General features: G+C 41.6%; 2 protein-coding genes across 2 annotated transcripts in view; both read left to right on the top strand.

The window, feature by feature from the left end:
• MAPKAP1 (MAPK associated protein 1) overlaps window positions 1–15,226 on the top strand; it is a 408,697-nt gene that overhangs the window by 344,607 nt on the left and 48,864 nt on the right. The window lies entirely within an intron of this gene.
• Window positions 6,072–14,872, top strand: ARPC5L (actin related protein 2/3 complex subunit 5 like). The gene is made up of 4 exons (XM_056860952.1): window positions 6,072–6,235; window positions 11,319–11,403; window positions 11,722–11,898; window positions 14,427–14,872. Exons 1-4 carry the CDS (start codon window positions 6,075–6,077, stop codon window positions 14,487–14,489), a joined length of 486 nt encoding a protein of 161 aa, XP_056716930.1. The 5' UTR covers window positions 6,072–6,074; the 3' UTR covers window positions 14,490–14,872.

The following is a 15,226-nucleotide window of genomic DNA, read 5'->3' as shown; positions in this document are numbered from 1 at the left end:
TTCTTCTTTTTTTGTAAGTTTTAAAGAAATTTCAGCAGCAAAGTTATATTCAGCATACACAATGGGACTTGCAATTCAGAGTGTAACATACACATTTCCAAGATGTAAAAGCGAATTGTCCTAGTTATATTTTGTTTTAAAGTGGGTACAAGTAAATGGTCAAAAAGGCTGCCCCGATTATATTTTTGTTTGCTTTGCTTTGGGTTTTTTTAGGATTCAAAAGTAAAATACAAAACTGGCTACAAGTATTTGAATTTGTATAGTACAATAATTGTTCTGATTTTTTTCAGATACCTTGTATTTGTAATAAAGTCCTATTCTGAATTCTGCCTCTAGGTTAAACATTGGAAATAAACCCTACATTGTTAATATGAATGTATATTGTCTTTCTCTTTCCAATGTACACATATATCTATTGCAGATGTGATTCGGTTTGGGTTAAATACAGCTGTGTCTCTAAGTATTGTTTTCTGGAAACTGATACCACCAACACTCCTGCTATAACTTGAAGAATCCTGGCAGCTTTGGGTGGATTTTCCCAGTTTTTCTCCAATTGTGATATAGCTGTAGAAATATCAGAGATGAGTTTGACTAAAGTAGAAGGAAGGGCTGGATTCTGAACTCCCTATATATTTTTTATTTCCAGCAAAGAAGACCTAAATTACTTAGTATCATAATTCCAATTCCATAATTAACAAAGAAGCAAGTAACTTTTAAATAGAAGTTACATCAAATTATTGAATTTTCCCTTTTTTTGGTAGGTTACTTTCCATACCAATATCATTCTGCTGTGTAGTGCCAGAATGATGAAACTGAATTCTGTCATTTGTGTTAAATCCTTTTGAAAGAACAAGTCAAGGCAATGTAAATAGGCATAAGATAAGTTTCTACCGTGTGCAGAAGCAGCAGTACTTGCTCATTTATCTCACAAAAACCCCACTCTTGTCCTGTCACCTGGTGTGTGTGTGTATAAAAAGTACCAGTGCTGGAGTGTGACTAGCATAGTATATAAATGTCTTGAACAACTTTTTAAATATGCTACAAGGTTCATTATCGGGTACAAGGATACCTCTGTGCTGACTTTGTTCAGAAAAATATGTAGGCCAGGTACAGGCATATCCATAGTACTATTTTTAAATTAAATTGTCCTTTTTTTTTTTTGCTCTAGTTGAAAGAAGTTCAGTATTTGTTTAGATATCCAAGTAACTTCTTTTAACTATTAGCAACCCTTTTTCTCGGGACAGAATTAGTAATTTTTTCACATATTAATCCAAGATACAAATATTTAGATATATGGTATGAAAAGTAAGGCACTTTATTTAAAAATGTTTTGTGTAATAAATACAGGGCATATAGTAAAGTTGTCTTAACCTACTCTAAATGCACTAAAATTGATGTCTTTTCTGGGCTTGGATACAGTGATTTAGCCTGAAATGTGGCAGTGTAAGTGTTTAGATTCTTCTTTTTAACCTTTTTTGATAGGTGTGCCTTGATAATAGAATAGAAATGTCCAGTAGACAATCTGTGATTTTCTCCGCTGCTCTTCAGCACTTTATGAACAGCACTGAGCCCAGTATCTCTGAGAAATTGTTAATGTGTGGAAAACAGCTATGCTACTGACCCATGAGCCAAGTAAATGTGAGCATTCACAATAGCATTTATTTTTAAAACTTAAACCCTCAATGCAAACTATTTTAATATCCTCTTTATCCCCCCCACTTTGCACTTAAAAGTAGTACGAGGAGTTCTCTTTGTATATCTACTTTGCTAGTCAATGACCGTAATAAATTGAATTGATTGATTGTATGAGGAGCTTTGTGTGTGTGGTGTATAGGAGTTGTATGTTACTACTTTGATGGAGCTCACTAGAGTGGGGTCGGGGCTTTCACTTTTTAATCTATGGTAAGGTTTATAGTAACTTTTAAAAATTGTAGCTATTTAATAAACACTAACGCTATACTGAGCCCTGACCTGGATGGCCCAGGCTAGCCTGATCTCGTCAGATCTCAGAAGCTGGATGGGAGACCAGGGTTGCTGTGCAGAGGAAGGCACTGGCAAACCACCTCTGTTAGTCTCGTGCCATAAAAACCCCCAAAAGGGGTTGCCATAAGTCGGCTGCGACTTGTCTGCACTTTACACACACACAAAGCTATACTGAATACTAAAGCATGTTTTAGAAATCTATACACGCCTTGGGGAAGGGCTGTACCTGAGTAATAGAGCAGATGCCCATAAATGTTGAGAGTTCCAGGTTCAGTGCCAACTAAAGGCTTGCAGTTAGCAGGTGATGAGAAAGATCTTTCTCTGTTCAGTGCTCTGGGAGAGTTACTGCCAGTCAGAGTAGGCAGTGTTGAGCTGAGTGGGCTGATAGGTTTGGGCAGCTTCATATGGTCATCGTATGTTCTTAAATGTCAATAGAATAGAAATAGTTTATACTTTATACTTTTGACACCTTAATGCCTGGTTTTAAACCGATTTTTTGCCATCTTCTTTCTTTGGCATTAATTTTGTCTTTGAATTAAAGGGTACAACTTGATTAAAATCCAGAGCCATGTTGTAAGAAATCTGGACGTGCAATCTCTACCTGTGTTGTTTTAATAAAACCAAGCAAATGTTATGGTGTCTGTGTTTAATCCTCTGTGAAGATGCAGCACACAAAAGGAGCTCCTGTCTTGTTTGTTTTTTTGTTGAATTGTGACTATTGGGTGATGTGTACAATCACTATTCAGCTGTGTACTTTACAGAGCATTCCTGAGCAGGTCTACTGAGAATCCTACTCGAGCCTAATCAATGGGGCTTACTTCTGGGCAAGTGGTGTTAGGATCGTACTGTGAATCTCATTGTCAGCAGTATTTCGAAACTGGAAGGGCATTTGCTTGGTAAGGCATCTTTTACTATTTACCTACATATACATATTTTGTTCCATTAAATCTGGCCTGCATATATATTTCTCTTGTTTATTTGAAAATTATCTGCTGTCAGAATCCACCGAAGACCCAGTGGGCTCAACTTAGTGGAAGATTCTGTGTCAAGCTAATACCATAGCAAGAATTGTGTAGAGACCATGACTGATAAACTCTGGAGAAATGTAATGCTTTTCTATTGTGAGCATGTTCTGAGGAGTAAACCTTGTGATTAACATTAATTGAGTAAATCATGCAACATGAGTTGTTGGTTTTTTATAACGTGGTGGCAGTCTTGGTAAAAGTAACTTAATGAACACGTGACTATTAAACTACACCAGTGCGCCCAAGCCACTAATGGACAACTGCTTGTGTCCTGATTATTTCTTTTTCTCATCCCCGTTTTTCCTTGTGGTGTGACAGTATGGTCGACAATATGGAAATAATGTCCAGTGGTTACATTACATGGTGGGACTTGGGCTCTTAAATAGATGTAGGGGCTTGAAGCCTAAATAAAGTGGTAACTGAACCTTTACCATCTTTGGTAAGATGTGGGGCAGTAGTGCATCTCTGGGGTAAAATGCACTGAAGTAAAATTTCAGAGAAATTGAACAGAATGAGCAGCTTCAAGCATGGAGGGTGGGTGGGGATCAGAGGCAGCTAATCAGTAGCTTAGGTTGCCAGAAATTTGATGGTACCACCTGCAACGATGTCAGTGGCAAAGTATTGGAAACAAACCAATGTGCTGGCTATTGAGGCCTTAGCAAAAATAAGCACCAAATACTACATAGACTAGCTAAGTGAAAAAATAGTATTCAGCTCACACTGATAATGCAAAAGTGCGATGTTATTATTTACAAGTGCAAGAAGCCAACAATAATAGAGATACATGAAACAAAATGTATACAAAGATACAATGTAGCTAAAAAAGCTACCAATACAGATGATCAGTTTCAACCTGAAAAGTCCTTTAAATGACTTTTTTTATTTCTTCTTTAGTTTTTCCTTAAAGCACAAGCACTATCATTCAAGCAGCCAACTGGGCACAGAGAAGAGAGAGACATACAAGCTATGAATAATCATTGTTTATTGAAGGTATGTTTATTGCATGTTTGTTGAGCTTGCTATGTTCATAAGTTTTTGCTGAATTTTGTATAACAAGGATTCATGCGAGATAGAAAGTTTTAAATATGGTATTTATTGTAAATCCCACGAAAAACTATTTTGTTGAGGCTATTGGCTGAAGAAGCTGTCTTTTAGACAGCGAAAGCGTTGAATTCATCCGGAAGGCGCTCCCCAGCTTTGACGTTGTCCAGCTGCGCTTATGCTTCAGTCTCATCATCTTTCTGGAAGAAATAAATAAAAAAAGTCATTGTACTTACCTTTAAAGGACTTTTCAGGTTGAAACTGACCATCTGTATTGGTAGCTTTAGTTACATTGTATCTTTGTATACATTTTGTTGCATGTATCTCTATTATTGTTGGCTTCTTGCACTTGTAAATAATAACATCGCACTTTTGCATCATCAGTGTGAGCTGAATACTATTTTTTCACTTGGCTTTTGAGGCCTGGCTTAGTAGGTGTTGATCGACCATGCTATGGACATAACAGTTTGTAAAGAACTGAGATTGTTCAAAAAGAGTGGCTGTTTTTTATAATCAAAGGTGATCTTTATTTATAAATAACTGCAACAAAGCCAAACCAGAAGAGGCCACTGAACTTGCAGTTCTATTCGTTGTACATAATTGCTTATCACTTATAGCACCCAGAAAATATACTTTTGTATCACATCGTGTAAGGTTTGTTCTTATACTGCTTGTAGATCATTGTTGTTTGATAAATTTATAACTAAAAGTAGGAAACTTAAGCTATAACGTTGGACAGGACTGAAGTAAATCTGAGGTACTGTTTAGGAATGAACGTGCACCCAACCGAGAATTGGATTTGAGGTAAATTGAAGTGACGTTGGTAACAGCGACGTGGGCAAGGCGGCTTCAACGAGAATAGCCGGAGACATCGGAGGATCCGTTTCCATGACAAGATTGATGTAGCAAGATTTTAGGAGTTGGATTTCAAACACAGAGACTTAAAGCCAGTTTCTGGAAGAACATTTCTTTTATTCCAAACATGAGTCTCCAATTCTGCCCTTTGAGGCTTTTCAAAATGGAGTTTGGAGCACCGCACAAAAGTGTGTTTAGATTTTAATTAGCTTTTAATTAGCTCATTATAATATTTTAACTACGCATATTACATAATAACTTGTTGTTGGCTCAGTTCTAGGGGATGATTTCATTGGTTTATAATACAAATCAGAATAATCTCATTGGGTTACAACATAAGGAAAAATCATAGGTTTACAGAAACACAGCAATATTTTCATTGGTCTTGATAATACTCGTTTAGAGTTATTGTTAGTGCACCTGATATTTCTATCTAGTTACAATCGATCTTTTCCTCCCTTAACATCCCAGTCACCCAGGCGCCTTTGTCTGTTGGCCAGCCTCGAGATGAACAAACAGTATTGCATAGCTATCTCTTCTTAAATTCTTTTCTGTCTGTCTGTAACTTCTAAATCTCTCTCTCCAGAGGCCCTCTGATTTTGGAGCTTTTTAATAATAATTTTCAATTTTTAACTCTTACAGGTCTGCTGCCTCAAGATTGAGCGAACAAGTCTTCATGAGGGCGCGGGGGAGAGGGGCTGGGCGACGCCGGCGACAATTCGTGCCACGCCGACTCTTATTGTGTCCTGTTCTCGAATTACATGTTGTGGCTTTGACTGGAAGTCGCCCGGGGCAAACTGGATTCGGAAGCGTCCAACGGAACGAATAAACCGTCTTTATTCAACCCGATTCGAAACGCAACCGCCGGCTGGGCGGCGCACTCCGACGTCACGCGGCCAGCGGCCACACTCAGACCTCAGCGAGAGTTTCTGAGGCGAGGCTCCTCCCCTTGTCAGACTCTCCACCCCCACGTTATTGAGAGGCGCGTGGCGATTGGCTGGCGTGGCCGTCAGTCACGTTTTCCCTTCGCCGTCCTATTGGCGAGGTTTCCGCTTCCGGTCGGCGCGTGGGGTGCGGGGGGTGGGGCTGGAGGTGGCGCTGGTCGTGGAAGCAGCAGCGGCCGAGGGGCTGTCGTCGCCTCACGTCCCCTTCTCGCGTCGCCGGCCTGTCATGGCGCGGAACTCGCTCTCCTCGCGCTTCCGCCGCCTGGACATCGACCAGTTCGACGAGAACCGCTTCGTGGAGGAGCCCGACGGCGCCGACACCGGCACTGGGGCTGGCGCCTCTGAGGCCGACGGAGGGCCCGGCCCGGAGGTGGAGGCGGCGCTGCGGCAATATCCTTTCTCGGGGCGGGTGGGAAGAGAAACCCCCCCCCCCCACGCACACACGCAGCTCGTGGCCGATCCCCCCCCGGGAAATCCCTTTCTTTTATAAGGAGGCATTCTCCTTTCTTCCGCTTCCGATTACACCTTGTCGGGAGGTGGGAAATATTTTTCCTTTGCCTTTTTCCTCCTCTGCCTCTGTGTTCTGGATGCTCTTTTCTTCTCCCTTCTATCTTTTTCCTCTCTCCGTTTTACATTCGCATAGGGCCATTCTCTTCCACACCTTTGGGCGTTTCTTCTTCCCTCTTGGTACATTTGGAAATCTTTTCTGCGTGCTTTTCTCATTCTAGCTGTATCTGAAGAAGTGAGCTGTGGCTCACGAAAGCTCATACCCTACCAGAAAATATTTTGTTAGTTTTTAAGGTGCTACCGGACTCTTGCCCTTTTTGATTTTCTGCGTGCGTTTGGGATAATTGCTGTCTTTCTCTTCGCCCTCCCACCCTTTCTTACGGTACTGCATACCCCATTATTTTGGGTTTTAGGGGAGTGGTCACAACTTCAATGGAAATTTACACTCATCCCCCTCAATAATTTCAAGTTATAGGCCTTGAAAGTGAGTTGAGAGAAATTTACTGTGCCTCTTTATGTGTAGATTCTTTACACCCTGGTGGAAAAGTAATGGCTTTTAAAAGGTTTTCATGCCTGATTGTGCGGAGAAGGCTTGCCCCAGTTGAATGGCTGTTTGCAAAGAGTGGTGATCTAAGAGGTTGTCTTGGAAGTTTAGGTCATCTGCAGTACCTGTCTTGCTGTCCCCACCCTTTCTTGTCATTTTTACTACAGTGATTAACTGGTCCTCAAGGACTCCATCTTTTCTGTCCTTGTTCATCCCTTTGCAACAGTTAAACCTTGGGATTGGGAGTATTAAATTGACACCGAAAGGGGTGGACCTGGTGTTTGAAGACCATAAAAGGCAGGCTAAGGCCACTTCAGACAGTTGAGCTGTGCTTAATAACTGCATCCTTTGGGAAGCTGCCCCGGGTGTTGTGGTTGCTGCTTGCAGCAGTGTGTGTGACATGTTCTTGCTTCCCATACAACTTGGGACTGTCTTAACAAGAGGGATGACTTGAAACAGGTGTGTTAATTTGGTAGGCTATAAGTTATAGGGCAGGGATATAAATGTGTAAAGACAAAATGGTGATGCAGGACAGGGTGCTGTTGTATGAGATGAGCCCCACCCTGTAGCTGCCCATGGTGTGTCACCATGACGAACCTGGGTAAGGCTGTGATGCATATATCCATCATGCATGGGATCGAGTTTGGCAAGACAGGACTGGTTTTGCTAGCTCCAACAAGTGTCATGACTCGGGTGGGATTGTCTTGGCTGGCTAGGGTCAGGAAATGCTGAAAGAGGAGCCTGTGTTTTTTAGAATGTGGAGCAGGAAGTGGAAAGCTGCAATTTCATTTCCAGGGGCAAAAAAGCCTCTGTTAAAAATATTAATGACTGTTGAGGCTGCAAAAGGGTGTTGACGAGTAACCACAGTGCAGGATTGATGTCTTGCTGGAGATTACTGATAGCCTGGAAAAATATGTTTGAAGTGTGACTATACTTCCTCCTTAATGTCCCCAAGATGACTATGTCAGCTAACAGGTTCTGAAGGAGTAGCAGTACTGGAATGTTATAGAATCAGAGGTATTGGCAGCACATTTGGGGGTGCAAGCAGTATGATTTTTATGCATGGTATTAGTTGTTTATTTGAGGGGTCTTGGCTCCTAATAATTTGGGCCTCGTATACCCAACTTACATAAGTTTTGTGAAGAACTGCATGTTGCTCAAAACAGCAGAACGAAGAGCAGAAATGTAAATGGTTGCGGTTGTTAACATTAAGCAATTTGTGGCCCATTTTTCAGTGTCTTTAAGGCTCCAGTAGGGTGGCATTTTTCCTTTACTTGGCAATAAAGATTGTTAGTCTGGAATTATCTACCATTCCCTATGTTTCCTTGAAATTCAAAGCACATTCAGTTCACATAAGGCAATGGGGAGGCCCAGCAGTTGGCCAGTGCCTTTGTGAACACAGCAAGTTATGGAACCTTCTGCAACATACAAAGAATCTGCAACAAATGATTTTGTTACTCAGCAGATAAATGTAAGAATAAACAGCTATCATTCTTGTGGCACCTTAAAACCAGGATGTTTGTTATAGCATAAACTGTGTTGGACTAGAGCCCCCACTTTGTCAGAAAGGGTTTCTTTGGGGGTAGGAAGTCTGAAAAACACTGAAGTGATGGTGTGTGTGTGATTTAGGATCTCCATTCCTTAGGGAGCAAAACAAGACAACCTAGTTATAATTATTCCAGAATTATAATTATTCTAAAATCTCCAGTGTTGGTGAACTGAAGTAAAGAATCAAGTATTAGTACTATAGGGAGTGAATGCTAAGAGATGGCTTCTGAAAGAATGTCTTAGGCAGGCTGATACGGCTTGAAGTGAGATATTAGAACCCAGCTAATATAAAGATGCTCAAAATAACTGCCTTGAATCTCCTTGGGATGTAACCCCGATTGCTGCATTTCCTAAGAGACTGCTCGAAAGCCAAGAACAAAATGTCTGTGGATAATAGTCTTTCTGTTTGAACTCTGCAGCTTTTTACAGTGGGAAGACAGTAGCATCAGGCCAGGCTTTTCATGCTGCTAGTAGTGAGAATGTTTGTCTTAGTTGTCCCATCAATAAAAAGGATAAAGAAGTTTTGTGGTCTTTCCACAGGGCTGGGCTCTGTGGGATGAAGTGGTGAATCACAATAGTGGTATCAGAGAGTTATGTACTTGCCAGTTTAAAACTTTGATGTGCCACAGCTGTGGATCAGAATTCTATGCTTAAATACGTTGCTCAATATTTTTATTTACTTATTTATTTAAAACATTTTTAGCTGCCTTTCCACCTTACGGAACTCAAGGTGGTTTACATAATAAATAAAATGATAATTAAAAACCAGTATTTAAACCATACATTAAGACTGCCCCCAAGCTAACCAGATTCAGTCTTAAATAAAACCTTTTCCCACTGCCTCCCAAAGATTGAAAGTGAGGGGGACAGGTGCACTTCCCAGGAGAGGTCATTCCATAATTATGGGGCTGCCACTGAAAAGGCCCTCTAGTGTACCCACCAAATTAGCTTCTCTGGTTGATGGGACAGTCAGGAGGGCCACTTCCTGGGCAGGAACATCTGGGAGTAGACAGTCCTTCTGATACCCTGGTCCTTAGCCACGTAGGGCTTTTAATGGACAAAACCAACACCTTTGACTTGGTGGGTGTGCAGCTGCTACTTGTTTGTGGATCTATAGATATGAGGGAGGGTACACATGCTGGCCAGGTGGCTTGAAGCAGATGACACTTTTCCTTCTGTGTGTTGGGGAAATTTATGTATTGAAATCTGTATCAGTGTTTCTCAACACATTTAGTATGAGGTATGTTAATTTAGTACGGATTTAAACTACTTGTGGCTACAAAGAGTAGCAGCAGAGCACTGTATGTTTTCAGGCTTTTACCTATTTCAGTTGAGTAAAGCTAAAAAAAATTGAGAGTATACATAGAGATTTAACAATAAATATGGGCTATTAGTTTTTACCAACATAGTGTAACTAGATTTTTTAAATGTACTTGGTTCTTTTCCCTTATTGCTTGGCTTCCTGGCAACTACTCAAGGGGGGGAAATTAAGTTTTTAAAGAAAAGATTAAGAAAATTTTGTTTTAATGGTGAGAAAGTTATAATATCAGTTGAAGATATTGTCGAAGGCTTTCACGGTCAGAGTTCATTGGTTCTTGTAGGTTATCCGGGCTGTGTAACCGTGGTCTTGGAATTTTCTTTCCTGACGTTTCGCCAGCAACTGTGGCAGGCATCTTCAGAGTAGTAACACTGAAGGACAGTGTCTCTCAGTGTCAAGGGTATAGGAAGAGTAATATATAGTCAGAAAGGGGTTGGGTTTGAGCTGAGTATTGTCCTGCAAAAGTATTGTCCTGTAAGTATCAAGATAATGTGCTAATGAGGGTATGGTATGTTAATATGGAACCATTGTATCCTGAAGTGATCTGTTAATGTGTGTAATCCAAAGCTAATCTGTATGGCTATTGTTGAATGTTGTTTTTGTCTGGAGGCTTCCTGCCCTGAAAAACCTCCAGACAAAGACAACATTCAACAATAGCCATACAGATTAGCTTTGGATTACACACATTAACAGATCACTTCAGGATACAATGGTTCCATATTAACATACCATACCCTCATTAGCACATTATCTTGATACTTACAGGACAATACTTTTGCAGGACAATACTCAGCTCAAACCCAACCCCTTTCTGACTATATATTACTCTTCCTACACCCTTGACACTGAGAGACACTGTCCTTCAGTGTTACTACTCTGAAGATGCCTGCCACAGTTGCTGGCGAAACGTCAGGAAAGAAAATTCCAAGACCACGGTTACACAGCCCGGATAACCTACAAGAACCAATCAGTTGAAGAGTTCTTTTGATCTGAAATACTGCCAGTCCTTTGGAGCTCTGTCATACTTGTTTTGGGTGACAAAGGGTTTCCTTTGATTTTATGTGAACAACTGCTTTAAAAATGAGTGGAGGAAATTAACTTTGAAGCAAAAACAGCCTTGGCTTGCAATCAGGGATGCTTTGCAAAGGCGTATTCCAACAGACGCTTTGCAGTTTTTAGATAATCAGACATGTAATGCACAAAATATCATTTAGAAATAAGCAAGGAATTTTATTTTTAGAAGTCTTGTTCAAGTGTAAATGTATTTCCCTTGTTTGTCTGATAAATACAGTTATTAAGACATTGCAGAACTCATACCTAAGGAACTAAGGGGAAATGGATGTCTTGTTGGGTTTCTATAATTCAGGAGTTACAGCCTCAGTATTTCCTAGGGCTTTAAGGGGGCAAGATTACATGATTCCCTGCTTAGGGTCTAGCTAGCCAATACCTGTAAATGCTGAAAGAGCCCTGAATGCCAGTTAGTTCAAAGCCCAGTTTGAGGGTCTGGTCTTGGTCTGATGGTTATATCTGCTCAGTGGCTGGCTCTTTAACTTGCATTGCTGCACAGGGGACATGCTCCGAGCGTTCCACATGGCTTTACGAAATTCGCCCGTCAACACTAAGAACCCAGCAGCGAAGGTAAGTGGTGTCTTGGGGTATTTGGCCATCACTGTAATAAAAGATCAGTAAATCAGATCTTATGGGTATGCCACAATTGGTGCTTAAAATCCTTTGCCAAAAGTATGGCATTTTTCTTAATGGGTAACTGATGCCTTGCTGTGGGGGCCCTTTTTTGTCAGAGTATATACTTCAGCTTAGCTGCTCACAGTGAAATGACATAATCTTGTAAGATCCCTTTTGGGTCTGGTCTCTTCCCTGTTATATTAGTTGCTAGGAAATAGCTGGTATGGGTTTGAGTTGTATTTGTGATCTCACTCTCCTTGCATCTCTCTCCAGGAGCGGGCCCAGGAAGTGGTGATGAAGGTCCTCACCTCTTTTAAAGGCAGTGAGATAGAACAGGCGGTAAACTCCTTAGACAAAAATGGCATTGATTTGTTAATGAAGTACATTTATAAAGGATTTGAAAAGCCAACAGAAAATAGCAGTGCAATACTACTCCAGTGGCATGAAAAGGTAGGTGACTTCTGCCCTTCAGTCTGAAAGCACAGTTCAGCAGGCCATTTAGCCAATGGCTTTTGAATAATTGTCTGCTTTTCTGTTAATATTCCATATGTAGCCACACAGAGTCTAAATCCTCTAACGGGATGAGGTAGTAGAGCAGATTATTCTGGATGAGAAGTCATATCATGTTAATTTCTACAATAGTTCAGGGCACTTCTAAGTAGGGAGCTGAAGATTTCTAGAATTGCCCAAGGCCCTGTTTTTTTTCATAGTAATGCTTCGGCACCTCTGATCAGTAAGATCCACCTAGGCCACAGCTTCGTCCCTCCAACGCGCAAGACTGGCAAAGAAGGAATGGGGGCAAGTTTGAAGCTTCAGCACAGGGGATCCTGGGCAAGAAGGCTCTTGTCACCTCCAAGGAATCTTTTGTGGTACTATAAAGTGCCCAATGAGGTCTAACACACAGTCCATCCATCACAAGTTAATGCCTGTTGCAGTAAGGGAGATTGATCACAGCCGAGCAGTACAGCAGCCTCTCTTAAAAATTAATTGAAATGGTTTTACTGCTTTTTACACTGGCCTGGGAGTTCCAGCATGGATTTAACTTGCAGTAGAATCCAAGTGTAGTGCGTTTCTCCTGTTCAACACCAGAGGGGATGCAAACTTCCACTTTCATCCAGAAGTGGTGCAGTCTGAGAAAATTGGACCGCTACCTTGGTTCTTAATTCTTCCTTTGGCCTTGGAACAGCAGCTTGGTTCGGTTTGAGCAGCTGATTATTGGGGGAAGGGGGGTTATTTACCATGCTTGGTGCATGTGATTTGGTTTCTTAAGGAAAGCATCTTCTGTGTGTAAGCTGTAGAACTGTTGTCTTAGCCCTATAGTATTGGCATGATGAGGACTGTATGACCTCTGCTATTAATAGCTTTCCAAGGCTTACTGGCGAAATTATGCTCAATATTGGATGTCCACAGATGCAGTTTTTCTTGCAGACATAGCAGTGGGCGGTTGTAGGCTCTGTTCTCATGACAACATGGAGAGCGTTTCTGCATGCTCTCCTGTTTCCATTGGAAACAGTAGCTTGGGGCCTGTGTAGGTTTGCACTTGTGGTTTTCTGAAGCCAGACAACTGCCTATTTGGTGGGAGGAAAGACTGCTGAGTGTCTGCACGTGTGTGGTTACAAGCATTTCCAAAAGTTCTGGAACAGCATCTGAGGCAAACCTTTACTTGCGTTCTTCTGCAAGGGTAAAATGTCTACCTTGTGCTGTGGCTTTCTTGCAGTTGCCATGAGTAAATACCGTTGTCTGAAGAGAGGAGGCTGTAGCTGCTCAAAGTAGTTTCACCAGCAGAGCTGCAAAAACTAATCTTGCATGATAAAATAGGTGTTGAGTGGTAAGCTGCAGTACTGCAGTCCAAGCTCTGCTCACGACCTGAGTTCAATCTCGACGGAAGTCGGTTTCAGGTAGCCGGCTCAAGGTTGACTCAGCCTTCCAGCCTTCCAAGGTCGGTAAAATGAGTACCCAGCTTGCTGGGGTAAAGGGAAGATGACTGGGGAAGGCAACGGCAACCATCCCGTAAACAAAGTCTGCCTTGGAAACGTCGGGATGTGACGTCACCCCATGGGCCAGGAATGACCCGGTGCTTGGACAGGGGACCTTTACCTTACCTTTACAAAGTGTCTTCTCCAAGGAGATGCCTTAAATGATAAGGGAAGGGAGCTTCTGGTGGCTTACATAGCCCTCTGCTACAGAACAAATTGTGTTTTGAACTCTGATGGTAGATGAGATGTGCACTCCCTTTCTCTCCTCCAGTCACAGATTCTGCTTCAGCTGTCCCCTAACCTTTTGTCTTGGGGTCAGAGCCTGCATTATAGCTATACATTTAAAGAAATCGGTCCTTTTAGGTGCATATGTGGGCTTGCTTATGTCTTGAGCTGAGTTCAGTTATGCACAGAGTTGCCTGTCTTGTTCATGTGAAGATTCTGAAAGTTATGGTGACTGACTTTGAGTTCCCAGAATAGCATAAAATCTAGCAGATATGCTATTTTTTTCTCTTAAGAAATTTTCATGTTCTGTATTTACTTCACTTCATGAGAAAAGCACAGACTCCAGGCATAGTCAGCACAGCTGGTTGTTCTGTATGTAATGTCCAAGAGAAGAAATAGCAAGTTTATTAGAATGTTTTGATTTGGAAAGCTCTGAATTGCTGTGCCCTGAGGGGAAGTAATTTGTTTTCCTATGGGTCCTCTTCACCCATATCCTTCTGTAACTTAAGTGCAGTAGGGATAGAAAACTTGGCTTCAGACAGCAGAGGCCTGATACAGCCCCAGGGTCAAAAAGTCAAAAGAATAAACTAAAAGTCAAAAGAATAAACCAGGAAGATGTGCCATTTTAGATATAAAAACTGCTCTGAGAAACCTGAGGCAGTAATGACCTTAAAGTTCTTTAGAACATTTGGAGAGGTTTCACATATTCTGAGAGATTTGCTTTGTTGTGGACTGGCCCCTAAACTAACATCTGTGTTTTTCTCTCTCACCTTTCAGGCATTAGCAGTAGGTGGACTAGGATCCATAGTAAGAGTTCTTACTGCACGAAAAACTGTTTAACAAATTCTGCTCACTTGAATCGAGATACCGAGAACTCTTGGAGCCAGGAGGCGGCACTGCCTATGCTGATACTTTGGTCTATCCTTCTAGGATCCACAATCTACTGAAATACTTTGGGAGTCTCCTTCCTCTCTCGGAACAAGTACTTTTAACCGTAGAAGTGGTGGGGGAAGTCCAGTGTATTAATGTTTTCTGATTATCAGATTCAGGAGCTGGGAGGGGACTACTTGCAATTTGTGCTGCAAACAGAAATGGGGGTGGTATTTACATGTGCGCCTGTCTGCAATATGGTGGCTGCTCTGGCCAAGTGTGTGTGTGTGCGTGCTTGGGTGAATAAGTGAGACTTAATTTAAACTTAACAAATGTGTGTGGTGGGGGCAGGGGTGTCAAGAGAAGCAAGAGGCTGGTTTTGGGAGCTGGAGGAGGGTTTTCTTATGCAAGAGGGCTATTTGTATATATGGATAAGAATAGCTGGACTAAATACAGAGTTTGTTTCATGTAAAGTGCCTGCTGCTCTATCTAGAAGTTCTTGGATGGTTAGAATAAATAATATTCCATGATGGATTTTGAATGTCCTTGGGGGCTAGTCCATGGTTCTTCCTCTTACCTTGAAGCTTCTCACATGCGAATAGCCCCATTTTTTACCTTGTCACAAGTTTTGGGTGGGACAGTGAAATACCAGACTTATTGCTTATGGTTTTTTGTCCTGGGTCATACCCATCTGAATGTGTAAGCAA

This window comes from Euleptes europaea, chromosome 14 (genome assembly GCF_029931775.1).
Source record: "Euleptes europaea isolate rEulEur1 chromosome 14, rEulEur1.hap1, whole genome shotgun sequence".
NCBI classification, from domain to species: domain Eukaryota; kingdom Metazoa; phylum Chordata; class Lepidosauria; order Squamata; family Sphaerodactylidae; genus Euleptes; species Euleptes europaea.
Note: the sequence above shows the minus strand (reverse complement) of the source record. Positions and strands in the feature narration are given on the sequence as shown.